Source organism: Coregonus lavaretus (genome assembly GCF_964263955.1).
Source record: "Coregonus lavaretus genome assembly, chromosome: 7".
Lineage (NCBI taxonomy): Eukaryota > Metazoa > Chordata > Actinopteri > Salmoniformes > Salmonidae > Coregonus > Coregonus lavaretus.
Window position 1 is genome coordinate 48301774 of NC_139994.1, and position 14132 is coordinate 48315905.

Sequence of the window (14132 nt, forward strand, 5' to 3'; positions counted from 1 at the left end):
ACCACATAATTAGTAATTTAATATAGGATCTCTATGGTAGCAAACTCAGTTTGGAAATAATTATCACCGTATGTAGCCATATTTTGGTCTCCAAGAAGGCAAGAACTCACCTTGTAAATTCTGCAATTGAGGCTAAATGCACACAGTGCAGTTAGTGTCCGTTTCGGTTGTATCCAAGTCACAGAGAGGCAAAATAATATGGGACCTCAAACAATGAATAAACAGAAGGATGAACGAATAATGTATCCACTCCACTGAGCTAGGACTAGGGACCTACTCCCCTTTCGCTGGTTTCTACCGGCGACAACTTCCGCATTGGTCACGTGGTTTGCTATCCAATTTAGGAAATAGAAGTAGCTATGATCTACAGTGAATTACAGCGTTTGTCAATGTTGTTTATGTATGTATATATACGATCAGACGTTTAATTCACACAAATAAGGTCTACATTAAGAACTGTCAAAGGTGCATCGGTCGATAAAGTCTCTTTCCACCCACCTACATTAATGGTATGATGTCGCCCCTTTGTGGCCGCTTCTTGTTGCTGACCGTCGTGAGGATGAGATTCAGCAACTCTTGGAGGACAGTGGAAGTTGATAAAAACCAACGCGTCTCTACTCTTATCAGGGTTTTATATAGTGATGGGTCGTTCGCGAACGAACGGCTATTTTTGAACGGATCTTTTTGGTTAACGTTGGGAACCTAATCGCATCGGTGAAAGAGCCGTTCGTTTGGCTCCCTGATCTGCATTCTGCTACTACTTATTTTTGAGCTCAAAACAACGTTTTTTTTTTGCATATAAGTTACAAAACAATTATCTAAAGAGGGTGAATCCTCAATGCAGAAACAATAAATAGTGGGGAGAGCGCGTCAATCTGGTCCATTCGGATTTAATTTTTTTTGCAGGCCATCTAATAATTTGCCCAGGTACAAATGTTTTTGAATTTGCATTAAACAATCGGACATAATGGTCAGTAGCGGTACATGGGTAAAATCACTGGGGAAGCCAAGCCAGAAAAAAAAGCCATACTGTATTAGGCTACAACCTGTGTTGTGATCATTGCTTTGTTTGCTCCATAACCTGTTAGTTCATATGCCTTGCCACTGTGATATATAGGCCAAAGGCAAAGACAATAAGAAGACACAGTGACAGAATAAATCCAACCATAGCTTTGTTTCATCACAAAACCGGAGAGCAATCACCATTGGGTGATGTCCACAAAGCATATTTCATGTAACAAACAGTTACATGACCTACAGCATGGTCAAGCAAGTTCATGTTTCTGACATTTTTGGACTACTAAACAACCATTGACTTAGAACCACTAAGAGTTACCACAAATTACAAAGAAAACAGAAGCTGCTTCCACTATTCTAGCAACATTTCAACTTCATCATTTCAACATAATCAAATCACCTACAGTTGAAGTCGGAAGTTGACATACACTTAGGTTGGAGTCATTAAAACTTGATTCTCAACCACTCCACAACGTTCTTGTTAACAAACTATAGTTTTGGTAAGTCGGTTAGGACATCTACTTTGTGCATGACACAAGTAATCTTTCCAACAATTGTTTACAGACAGATTATTTCACTTATAATTCACTGTATCACAATTCCAGTAGGTCAGACGTTTACATACACTAAGTTGACTGTGCCTTTAAACAGCTTGGAAAATTCCAGAAAATGATGTCATGGCTTTAGAAGCTTCTGATAGGCTAATTGACATCATTTGAGTCAATTGGAGGTGTACCTGTGGATGTATTTCAAGGCCTACCTTCAAACTCAGTGCCTCTTTGCTTGACATCATGGGAAAATCAAAAGAAATCAGCCAAGACCTCAGAAAAGAAATTGTAGACCTCCACAAGTCTGGTTCATCCTTGGGAGCAATTTCCAAACACCTGAAGGTACCACGTTCATCTGTACAAACAATAGTACGCAGGTATAAACACCATGGGACCACGCAGCCATCATACCGCTCAGGAAGGAGACGCGTTCTGTCTCCTAGAGATGAACGTACTTTGGTGCGAAAAGTGCAAATCAATCCCAGAACAACAGCAAAGGACATTGTGAAGATGCTGGAGGAAACAGGTACAAAAATATCTATATCCAAAGTAAAATGAGTCCTATATCGACATAACCTGAAAGGCCCCTCAGCAAGGAAGAAGCCACTGCTCCAAAACCGCCATAAAAAAGCCAGACTACGGTTTGCAACTGCACATGGGGACAAAGATCATACTTTTTGGAGAAATGTCCTCTGGTCTGATGAAACAAAAATAGAACTGTTTGCCCATAATGACCATCGTTATGTTTGGAGGAAAAAGGGGGTACTTGCAAGCCGAATAACATCATCCCAACCGTGAAGCACGGGGGTGACAGCATCATGCTGTGGGGGTGCTTTGCTGCAGGAGGGACTGGTGCACTTCACAAAAGAAATGGCATCATGAGGAAGGAAAATGATGTGGATATATTGAAGCAACATCTCAAGACATCCGTCAGGAAGTTAAAGCTTGGTCACAAATGGGTCTTCCAAATGGACAATGACCCCAAGCATACTTCCAAAGTTGTGGCAAAATGGCTTAAGGACAACAAAGTCAAGGTATTGGAGTGGCCATCACAAAGCCCTGACCTCAATCCTATAGAACATTTGTGGGCAGAACTGAAAAAGCGTGTGCAAGCAAGGAGGCCTACAAACCTGACTCAGTTTCATCAGCTCTGTCAGGAGGAATGGGCCAAAATTCACCCAACTTATTGTGGGAAGCTTGTGGAAGGCTACCCAAAACGTTTGACCCAAGTTAAACAATTTAAAGGCAATGCTACCAAATACTAACTGAGTGTATGTAAACTTCCGACCCACTGGGAATGTGATGAAAGAAATAAAAGCTGAAATAAATCTTTCTCTCTGCTATTATTCTGATATTTCACATTCTTAAAATGAAGTGGTGATCCTAACTGACCTAAGACAGGGAATTGTTACTAGTTAATAAATGTCAGGAATTGTGAAAAATGTATTTGGCTAAGGTGTATGTAAACTTCCGACTTCAACTGTATGCTTAGTCTAATACAGTGACAACTAAAAGATACCAAAAACAATTTAGTCCAATCAACGTAAGCTGAATATGATGTGGCTGTCCATGGTTCTGATTTCTGTGTGTGGGTGTATGTGTGCATTGTGCAAGTAGAAAAAACATGTTGATTCACCCTACTTGTAGAGAAACGCCAATGCCATCCTTTTTTCCAGTGAGGGAAAAAAGTATTTGATCCCCTGCTGATTTTGTACGTTTGCCCACTGACAAAGAAATGATCAGTCTATAATTTTAATGGTAGGTTTATTTGAACAGTGAGAGACAGAATAACAACAAAAAATCCAGAAAAACGCATGTCAAAAATATTATAAATTGATTTGCATTTTAATGAGGGAAATAAGTATTTGACCCCCTCTCAATCAGAAAGATTTCTGGCTCCCAGGTGTCTTTTATACAGGTAATGAGCTGAGATTAGGAGCACACTCTTAAAGGGCTCCTAATCTCAGGTTGTTACCTGTATAAAAGACACCTGTCTACAGAAGCAATCAATCAGATTCCAAACTCTCCACCATGGCCAAGACCAAAGAGCTTTCCAAGGATGTCAGGGACAAGATTGTAGACCTACACAAGGCTGGAATGGGCTACAAGACCATCGCCAAGCAGCTTGGTGAGAAGGTGACAACAATTGGTGCGATTATTCGCAAATGGAAGAAACACAAAAGAACTGTCAATCTCCCTCGGCCTGGGGCTCCATGCAAGATCTCACCTCGTGGAGTTGCAATGATAATGAGAACGGTGAGGAATCAGCCCAGAACTACACGGGAGGCTCTTGTCAATGATCTCAAGGCAGCTGGGACCATAGTCACCAAGAAAACAATTGGTAACACACTACGCCGTGAAGGACTGAAATCCTGCAACGCCCGCAAGGTCCCCCTGCTCAAGAAAGCACATATACAGGCCCGTCTGAAGTTTGCCAATGAACATCTGAATGATTCAGAGGAGAACTGGGTGAAAGTGTTGTGGTCAGATGAGACCAAAATCGAGCTCTTTGGCATCAACTCAACACGCCATGTTTGGAGGAGGAGGAATACTGCCTATGACCCCAAGAACACCATCCCCACCGTCAAACATGGAGGTGGAAACATTATGCTTTGGGGGTGTTTTTCTGCTAAGGGGACAGGACAACTTCACCACATCAAAGGGACGATGGACGGGGCCATGTACCGTCAAATCTTGAGTGAGAACCTCCTTCCCTCAGCCAGGGCATTGAAAATTGGTCGTGGATGGGTATTCCAGCATGACAATGACCCAAAACACACGGCCAAGGCAACAAAGGAGTGGCCCAAGAAGAAGCATATTAAGGTCCTGGAGTGGCCTAGTCAGTCTCCAGACCTTAATCCCATAGAACATTTGTGGAGGGAGCTGAAGGTTCGAGTTGCCAAACGTCAGCCTCAAAACCTTAATGACTTGGAGAAGATCTGCAAAGAGGAGTGGGACAAAATCCCTCCTGAGATGTGTGCAAATCTGGTGGCCAACTACAAGAAACGTCTGACCTCTGTGATTTCCAACAAGGGTTTTGCCACCAAGTACTAAGTCATGTTTTGTAGAGGGGTCAAATACTTATTTCCCTCATTAAAATGCAAATCAATTTATAACATTTTTGACATGTGTTTTCTGAATTTTTTGGTTGTTATTCTGTCTCTCACTGTTCATATAAACCTACCATTAAAATTATAGACTGATCATGTCTTTGTCAGTGGGCAAACATACAAAATCAGCAGGGGATCAAATACGTTTTTCCCTCACTGTATATATATATATATATATATATATATATATATATATATATATATATATATATGTATATATATATATATATATATATATATATGAGTAGCCTATAGCATAGACTGAATCATTAGGGTGTATTGTATTATTTTAAAATAGTTGGAATTGCCCTCTTATAAACTAGCATATAAGGAAAGGTAGAAAAAAAGGGCTATCCGGGATCCGTGGGACATCCATACCCTAAACCCTAACCTTAACCCCTACCCTAAACCTAACCTTAACCATAACCCTTACCTAACCCTAACCTTAACATTTCAATTTTAAATGTCATTTAACATTTTAATAGGGTACTGACGTCCCAAGGATCCCAGATAGCAAGGAACAGGAAAAAGAGTGTATAAGTCAACATTACCCGGATGCAAGAATCTTTATTGAGTATAGAGGTAGTGATGATCGATCACTCATGGTACAGGAACGGCGGGAATAGGTGTACATGGTGATGCGTCCACCACTGGATCCGAATTGGTAAAATTAATGCTTTGAACACATCGACTGCGTCATTGCGCAAAATAGTATACAGCATCATCTAGATATGTGTGCAACAAAAGTTCAACATTCACCTTCTGCTACCATTTCTGTCAACCCCTTTACGCATACAGTTTGACGCATACGTTCGATTAATCCAATGTATGCACCATACAGAACGCACTGCAACTGCCTCTGCAACGCAATGCTGCAAGGCAAACGCAGCGTTCCATTGGAAATGAATGTACTTCTGGTGTACGAAAACATAATAACACAGTCAGTGTGTTCGAAGCGTTAGTCACCGTTGCGTTAATTAATGAAAGCTTAATTTATCTTTATTTGGGCATAGTAATTAGACTACTTAGATGGTGCGCTCCATAATGAAAAACTAATTTTTTGGTTCTTGGATTAAACCCACCACATGGCCAGTGTTGCCAATTTAGCAACTTTGTTGCTATATTTAGCAAGTATTCAGACCCCTCTAGTGACACATTTTCAAAAAATCGACTGGCGACAAATCTAGCGACTTTTTCTTATGTTATTGAAGACTTTTGGAGACTCTGACGTGAAAGCACGTATCGTTCTTACTCTTCTCAACGAGCAGCAGCTACTTTACTTACTGAGGAGTTGGCAACACTGCACATGGCGCATTGAGAGAAGAGCGCCATTCTGGAGTAGGCCCCAGATCCACGTAGCCAATCAGGTAAGAGAAAGCTGACAAATATGACCAAAGTGAAAAATATCTGACACATTTTGAACAATAAACATAATTCCATTCAGGTTTTAACGTGTTTTGGTAAAATAAAATGTTGTGGTTATTGATGCACAAAAAAATTATGAGCTAGGCCTAGGGCCTACAGGCTTTTTCCCCCCATTGGTTAGTTCATATGGTAGCCTAAACTGCCAGGTGAGGTAAGCTTGTAAGCAATTAGAAAATAAGTAATAAGTAGACTCATTTTGAACTACAAACAAACAATTGTATAGCATAATTGCATTCCTGTTTAATATGTTTTGGTCAAAGAAAATGAAGTGTATGACGCACTAGAAATGGCCTATAGGGCCCACATGTTTTTTTTTCGCTTGCCATTTTATGTCTCAGTAAACACGTGAGTTCACGCACCATGTGCATGTTCACACGACTTGTAAGTTATTTGAAGTAAGAAATATAATTTGGCCTCCTAGGTCTTAGATGTAAGTTGGCTTATGAAGTACGCTAAATTTCACAGTTTCGCTGCCGAGTTGTTAGCGGTCATTTGAAGCCTGGTCTAGGACTAGACCTTTTTGTCAGGGAACCATGAGGCCTATTAGCTCAATATTGAATTATAACCTAGTTTGCAGTTGTATCCTGATGATTTCTTGCATTAGTTTTATCTTCTTAACATTATACGAATTGAAGATTCATTGTGATCTTGTAGAATAAATAGCCTACAATTGTCACAAGTGTGGATAAATATCAGTTTTATTTTTAAAAGCAAATCGACAGGACAAAATTGCAGGTAGGACTAATGGTAGAATGTAATGCTAGGGCACCAGCATTCAAAGAGTAGTTTATATAATGGTAGGTGATGATACTATAGAATACAAATGATGAGTAGTGTATCTTATACTTTTCTTCAGCTTTGACAGGAATATACAATTGTGTAGTGCATCTTATAGCCAATTAATTTTATATTCTGCTTTCTGCAGCTATGATGACACATACAGTAAGAATAAGTAACACATTGACTTAGGCTACGTACTTTTATTAGGCATGAATGAGGTTGACTGAGTTTCCTCTTCGTAGTTTATAGTGTTTCACTGTTTTGTTCTCATCCAGCGTTTCCCCTGCAAACAAGTAATCAAACACATATTTTAGAAGCTGTTTTTGTATTTATTATAGAAAGACGCTTTACATTTATATCTTAGTATACAAATATTTTACAGCTAAGTTTTTAACTGTGAATTACCTAACCTATGTAAGATTCTCATTACCTTGTTAGACATCGGTAAACAATAACAAAATAACAACAATCCATATGAAATAAACATAACTGGCATACTGCTTTAACTCATAAAGGATGTATCAGGTGGATAGATGGATAGCCTACCGTTGTAAACAAGTTTCATTGTGCAGCGTTTCTTTCCTGCCTGTTGACATGCATTTTCCAGCAGAACTGCGATTCTCTCCAGAGGGAACACGTCTATATCCAAGGTCTTTCCCGCACACTTAACAAAGACATTGAACTTGTCCACATCCTCAATGTTGTTGTCAGCCTTAATAAAAAGCACACAGATATTTAATAATCAGAGAAACACGGGTTATGAACAAAAGTCAGAATATATCATTTTAAAAAGTTTCAATAATATAATAATATAAAAACAAACCCATAACTATTTCCCCTAAATGTTAACCCAATCAGATGCTTTGATGAGGGGGGAAAACCCCACTCTCATTAACACAATTTCCATGAGTTGGCCTTTGTTTCAGTCAAATACAGTGTTAGAGTTAAGCCTACTTACACCTAAGGCTCTTGGAGATCCCCCCAGGAAATTCCCTGTGTTAGTCTTATCACCTTGTTGTTCTGGTGACCTGGGTGGGGAAAGGGGAAGTTTACTTATAGTGAAAGTGAAAGTTAGACAGAGGTGTTTAGACTTTGGGGCCTAGACTGTAAAGCACTTTGTGACAACTGCTAATGTAAAAAGGGCTTTGTAAATTAATTTGATTGATTGACTTGACCAAGGAGAGAGAGAGTCTATTTGCACATCATCTCTTGCACATCATTCCAGTGTTAATACTAAATTGTAATTATTTTGCACTATAGCCTATTTTATTGCCTTACCTCCATAACTTGCTAAATTTGCACGCTGTATATTATATGTATTTCTGTTGTATTTTTGACTTTGTTTTGTTTTACCCCATATGTAACTCTGTGTTGTTGTTTTTATCGCACTGCTTTGCTTTATCTTGGCCAGGTCGCAGTTGTAAATGAGAACTTGTTCTCAACTGGTTTACCTGGTTAAATAAAGGCAACAAAAAAAAAAAAAAAAAAAGAGAAACTCTAGGCTCACCTGTCTGTGTCCTGATAGGTCTCTGTCTGAGGGACAACTGTGATTTCCTCTGAAGACTGGTGCAAAACAGACTAAGTTAGTTCACTCTAATGAGTGAGAAGTAGTCATATAGGATTGCCCCCTCCCCTTATATTTCCTGATCATGTATCTATTTTGAAAAGCAACAAATAATGCATTTAAATGTAAATCTTGCATTTTATGGTCTGGTTTGGAGAATGCATACGTTCATGCATGCGTCACCTTGAAATTATGAAATTGTGGATGTTCTCTAAGAATATTGTAAAATAGATTTCAGATTACAGACTATTTGCCAACAGAAAGGATCTTAGTGAAGAAAAAACATAGTAAGAATAGTAAAATGTAGGTTACTTACCTCTGGGTAGAAATAACTGTAGATTCCGCCCATTTTGTAAATGTAAGAATCTCTGTCTGATATAGCTTATTCTTCTTAGTCTTCTTCTTCAAAGTTGAATGGAGGTACGCTGCCTCTACCCATTTATATAGTTGCTTGAGCCCTTTAGCTCTTTCAGTTCAGTATGCAACTTTCACTTTCTATTGGGAAAGCCTGGTCTAATAGACTAGATGTAACATATTAAAAGTAAATCCGGAACACTCAAATTAGTATGATATGTTATGTTTGGTATGGTTACATAAGACTGATGGTTACTTAAAGCAAAAACAGACAACTTGAGCATTTTAGCAACTTTTTAACTACTTACTTTTTAGCTACTTTGCAACTACTTAGCACTACCTGCACACACACCACGACCCTTTAGGAATGGTGTAATACAGGTAGAAAGAAATGAAAGACATCATACACAGCCATCACCATGTCTTGAGACATCTTGAGACGTCTTAATACATATAAATGAAGACGTCTTGAGGCATATAGAGACCTGTCTTATGGCCTGTCTTAGAAAATGAAGAGATCTTTAAGACAGTCCATAGAAATAACAATGTCTTGAGACATCCGTCTTATGACGTTTCTAGACATTTTATAATTTGTTGTTTTCATGTTTTATTAGTTATAAATACTAATCACTCACTTTAGAACACTTATGCACATCCATAGCACAAATTGTATAAATCAAAGTAATCAAGATTTATTGCCCAAAATAACAATTTCAGATGCAACAAAATAACTTTTGGTAAAGGCAGTATAGAGCTCCAAATAAGTATTTACAGCCAGATAGTCATCTCTTGTTTGGGGATCTCAGATCTCAGAGCTGCTCTTCCTTAATCTACAGGAAAATAAACTGTCATTAATTATCATATCATATACAGCAACATCAGTAACAATACCACCTCTACCCTGCTATTTTCTTGTACCTTAATTATGAATAGCTCACCTGAAGCAGAAAGCCCTACCATCCATGAGGGCTTACTGTTTGACACCAGGTAGGACCCCAGCTTTATTCCAGTCTGAAAATAGGATGAATCAGTTAAGCACTGTCTGTTCTCATGGGAAGAAATGAACATTGTATGTGTCATGTTCTTTTTTGCAATGCAGTGTTCTCACTTGTATTTGCTGGGTGACAGCTGGCCTTGATTGAGTTGAGTTTTTGACATGTCTTCCATCCTTGTATCCTGACAAGAGAAATAGGCCTTGTTCATCACACAATAACTATCAAAGCACATGTGAAAACAAAAAGCAGATACAAGCCTCCAGTCATAACTTACCTCATCAGCCTATCCATGCAGAGGTCAGCACATCATTACTCAACCATTGGTCAAGGTCTGCCCACCCTCATCAATGTAATGCAAAGCACCTCTTCTACATTATAAAACAACATGAAAAACAATCACATCACAGAAATCAAGCAGTAGACTTGGCAGCAACGCCGACAAAGAAAATCACGTCTACGCCTATTTCTGACATTTGCCACGCATTTCCAAAAGCTAGCAAATAACAAAATAATACAAGGCCAACCAGGCTGCCTGTTCTTACCCAGATTCAAAAGAGTTGTAGCCTCCTTGATGCTGTGTTGAACCTCCTCAGCAGTCTCTCGTTCCACTCCCCACGGAATTTGCTTGTAAGATCCCTCTCAAATGCCAGTTGAATCAGCTGCGCTTTCCTCCTGTGCAACATGCTCTGTCTGTGCTCACTGAATACGTTTTTCAATGTTGAAAAATAGTTCTCGCAAGTTGCCATGGATGCTCCAAATGTTAATCCCAGCTTCAATGCCACAGTAGACATTGCTGTTAGAGGCCCGGAGTATCTATCCAAAATGCTCTGCGTTGTCCATTTTTCTTCTCCAGATCGGGCGATTTCAGTCTGCAGACTGGCGTACGACAGTCCAGCAGTGGTGATTAGCGTCGGCTCAGCGGCCTTGGCCTCGGTGATTAGCGTCGGCTCAGCAGCCTTGGCCTCGGTGATTAGCGTCGGCCCAGCAGCCTTGGCCTCTGTGATTAGTGTCAGCCCAGCAGCCTTGGCCTCGGTGATTAGCGTCGGCCCAGCGGCCTTGGCCTCGGTCATTAGCGTCGGCCCATCAGCCTTGTCCTCTGTGATTAGCGTCGGCCCAGCGGCCTTGGCCTCAGTGATTAGCGTCGGGCCAGCAGCCTTGGCCTCAGTGATTAGCGTCGGCCCAGCGGCCTTGGCCTCAGTGATTAGCGTCGGCCCAGCGGCCTTGGCCTCAGTGATTAGCGTCGGCCCAGCGGCCTTGGGCTCTGTGATTAGCGGCAGCCCAGCGGCCTTGGCCTCGGTGATTAGCGTCGGCCCAGCGGCCTTGGCCTTGGTGATTAGCGTCGGCCCAGCGGCCTTGGCCTCGGTGATTAGCGTTGGCCCAGCGGCCTTGGCCTCGGTAATTAGCATCAGCCCAGCGGCCTTGGCCTCAGTGATTAGCGTCATGCCAGCGGCCTTGGCCTCAGTGATTAGCGTCGGCCCAGCAGCCTTGGCCTCAGTGATTAGCGTCGGCCCAGCAGCCTTGGCCTCAGTGATTAGCGTCGGCCCAGCGGCCTTGGCCTCTGTGATTAGCGTCGGCCCAGCGGCCTTGGCCTCGGTGATTAGCGTCGGCCCAGCGGCCTTGGCCTCGGTGATTAGCGTCGGCCCAGTGGCCTTGGCCTCTGTGATTAGCGTCGGCCCAGCGGCCTTGGCCTCGGTGATTAGCGTCGGCCCAGCGGCCTTGGCCTTGGTGATTAGCGTCGGCCCAGCGGCCTTGGGCTCTGTGATTAGCGGCAGCCCAGCGGCCTTGGCCTCGGTGATTAGCGTCGGCCCAGCGGCCTTGGCCTTGGTGATTAGCGTCGGCCCAGCGGCCTTGGCCTCGGTGATTAGCGTTGGCCCAGCGGCCTTGGCCTCGGTAATTAGCATCAGCCCAGCGGCCTTGGCCTCAGTGATTAGCGTCATGCCAGCGGCCTTGGCCTCAGTGATTAGCGTCGGCCCAGCAGCCTTGGCCTCAGTGATTAGCGTCGGCCCAGCAGCCTTGGCCTCAGTGATTAGCGTCGGCCCAGCGGCCTTGGCCTCTGTGATTAGCGTCGGCCCAGCGGCCTTGGCCTCGGTGATTAGCGTCGGCCCAGCGGCCTTGGCCTCTGTGATTAGCGTCGGCCCAGCGGCCTTGGCCTCTGTGATTAGCGTCGGCCCAGCGGCCTTGGCCTCGGTGATTAGCGTCGGCCCAGCGGCCTTGGCCTTGGTGATTAGCGTCGGCCCAGCGGCCTTGGCCTCGGTGATTAGCGTCGGGCCAGCGGCCTTGGCCTCGGTGATTAGCGTTGACCCAGCAGCCTTGGCCTCGGTGATTAGCGTCGTCCCAGCGGCCTTGGCCTCGGTGATTAGCGTCGGCCCAGCGGCCTTGCCTTTGGCCTCTGTGGCAGGCTTCTCCCCCTCCCCGCCGCTTCGATCCGATGCTGCTGTTGTGCCCTGCGAAGCCACTTTCTAATATCCATCATACTATCAGATACCTACCTAACTGTTAACATTAGCTCAATTCCATCCAGCTGCTCTGTGAATGTTATTTTTTTTCGTAGTACATAACTTTGAAAATTAACTTAAACCGTCAAATTGACACCGCCCTTCTACTGTGAAGGCCAATCAAAATAGTTTTTTTCAACCGGTAAAATGTGTATGACGTACGTATGATGCGTGCAAGGGAGTTGCATGAATGAAGCATACACAACAAATACAAAATTGACGGGGCACAATATTCCAACTAAGGGGGCATTGCCCCCTTTTGCACCCTTGTGGCGCCGGGCCTGTGAATATAACAGGAAACCTGTTCGATCACCATGCACTGCAAAATCATTCTGGCTATGGATACGGAAAACATCAACACATTTACATCAACATGCCAGAGGATATACCCATTGGACTTGGGGCTCTGCTGGGAGCTACCTTATATTTGGATTTGTTTTATTCTGCTTTGCCACTAAAGTCCTAATAAACACTGACAACTAAAATATTGTGTTATTGTTAAGTGTATTACTAATAATAATATTAGGGGAGGGGGGAGTAGTTCAAAAATGAATCTCAAAAGGTTATTCAAAAGGTTCTTTTAGGATCCATTGAAAGGGGTTCTTTGAAGAACCCTTTTAAAGAGTTCTTCAAAGAACGTATAGGGGTTTCCCCACAGTTTAATTTGAAGAACCCCTAAAGGATCCACTAGGAACCTTTACTTTTTAGAGTGTATTCTGCAGCATGTGAGGTTGGCATACCTGACCAAGAAAATAAAACAAAACAAGAAAATAAATAAATGCACCAGCCATTTATCTCTCATTTATTTTAGGGATATATTTAATGTAACATGTAGATGCAGGGTTCTACACTAACCTTTTCCACTGGTGGCAATGGTGCTACCAACTTTTTCAGTTTGTGGCACCAGCACATGATTTGGTTGCACCAATTTTCTTATACAGAAATGTATAATGACCTGGCCTGTGTCCCATAATGTGCTTGAATTCCATACAGAACCAGGCTAATAATGACTAGCCATCTTTTAAATTAGCATGGCCTTGTGTTCTTACATTGATTTGGATAGATTTACTGTAACAGCAAAGAAAAGAGACTTAAAATAAAGTTCAAAGTGTATTTACTGCAGAGTTCAAAGTGCCATGTGTTATTTTCTGCAAAATCATCTAGAGCAGGGTTTCCCAAACTCAGTCCTCCAACAAGGGTTGCACGTTTTGGGTTTTGCCCTACACTCTAAAAAGAAAAGGTTCCTGGAGTATCCTTTAGGGGTTCTTCAAATTGAAACTGTGGGGGAACCCCTATAAGTTCTTCAAAGAACCCCTTTTAATGGATCCTTGAATAACCTTTTGAAGAACCTTTTGGGGTAAATCTTTTAACTACCCCCCCTCCCCTATTATTATTATTATTATTATTAATATTAATAATACGCATAACAATAACACAATAATTTAGTTGTCAGTGTTAATTATGATTCAAAGCAGAATAAAAAAAAAAACTCCCAGCAGAGCCCCAAGTCCAACGAGTATATCCTCTGGCGTGTTGATGTTAATGTGTTGATGTTCTCCGTATCCATAGCCAGAATGATTTTGCGGTGCATGGTGATCGAACATGTTTCCTGTTATATTCATCAGAGGTGTAGGGAGGGTGAAGTCTGTGAATCCCAACAATTGTAATTATACAGATGTTTAACAAAGCATGCACACGACAGTATTCATACCTTGTTTTTTCGTAGTAAACGTGAATGAAAAAAACTGTTTTGATAATGGTTTTCATACACATACCTTGTCCATAATATAGAGGCCTGTGGGATATTCATTGAAGAGGTAAGGGAGGAGGATGGTAAATGAGAT

The 14132-nt window shown here is 41.9% G+C and overlaps 2 protein-coding genes across 2 annotated transcripts in view; both read right to left on the reverse strand.

Moving 5' to 3' along the window:
- Positions 1-309, reverse strand: part of LOC311133087 (adipose-secreted signaling protein-like) — a 43328-nt gene extending 43019 nt beyond the window's left edge. Inside the window, exon 1 of the mRNA XM_084166522.1 lies at positions 111-309. The gene's annotated coding sequence lies outside the window, so the exon portion shown is untranslated. The remainder of the gene's footprint in view (positions 1-110) is intronic.
- Positions 310-7077: 6768 nt separating this feature from the next.
- Positions 7078-8857, reverse strand: LOC311131935 (uncharacterized protein). Its single transcript, XM_084165044.1, has 5 exons — positions 8761-8857; positions 8388-8443; positions 7839-7908; positions 7427-7592; positions 7078-7163 (listed from the first exon to the last, which is right to left on the reverse strand). Exons 1-5 carry the CDS (start codon positions 8791-8793, stop codon positions 7084-7086), a joined length of 405 nt encoding a protein of 134 aa, XP_084021170.1. The 5' UTR covers positions 8794-8857; the 3' UTR covers positions 7078-7083.
- Positions 8858-14132: the final 5275 nt, after the last annotated feature.

Bases quoted from the DNA above. Each gene is read 5' to 3' on its own strand.
- LOC311131935 (XM_084165044.1), bottom strand. From the start codon at position 8,793: ATGGGCGGAATCTACAGTTATTTCTACCCAGAG. The intron at 7,593-7,838 runs GTAAGTAGGCTT...CTTTTTATTAAG, and splicing joins GATCTCCAAGAGCCTTAGGT to GCTGACAACAACATTGAGGA. The intron at 7,164-7,426 runs GTAGGCTATCCA...ACTTGTTTGCAG, and splicing joins AATGAAACTTGTTTACAACG to GGGAAACGCTGGATGAGAAC.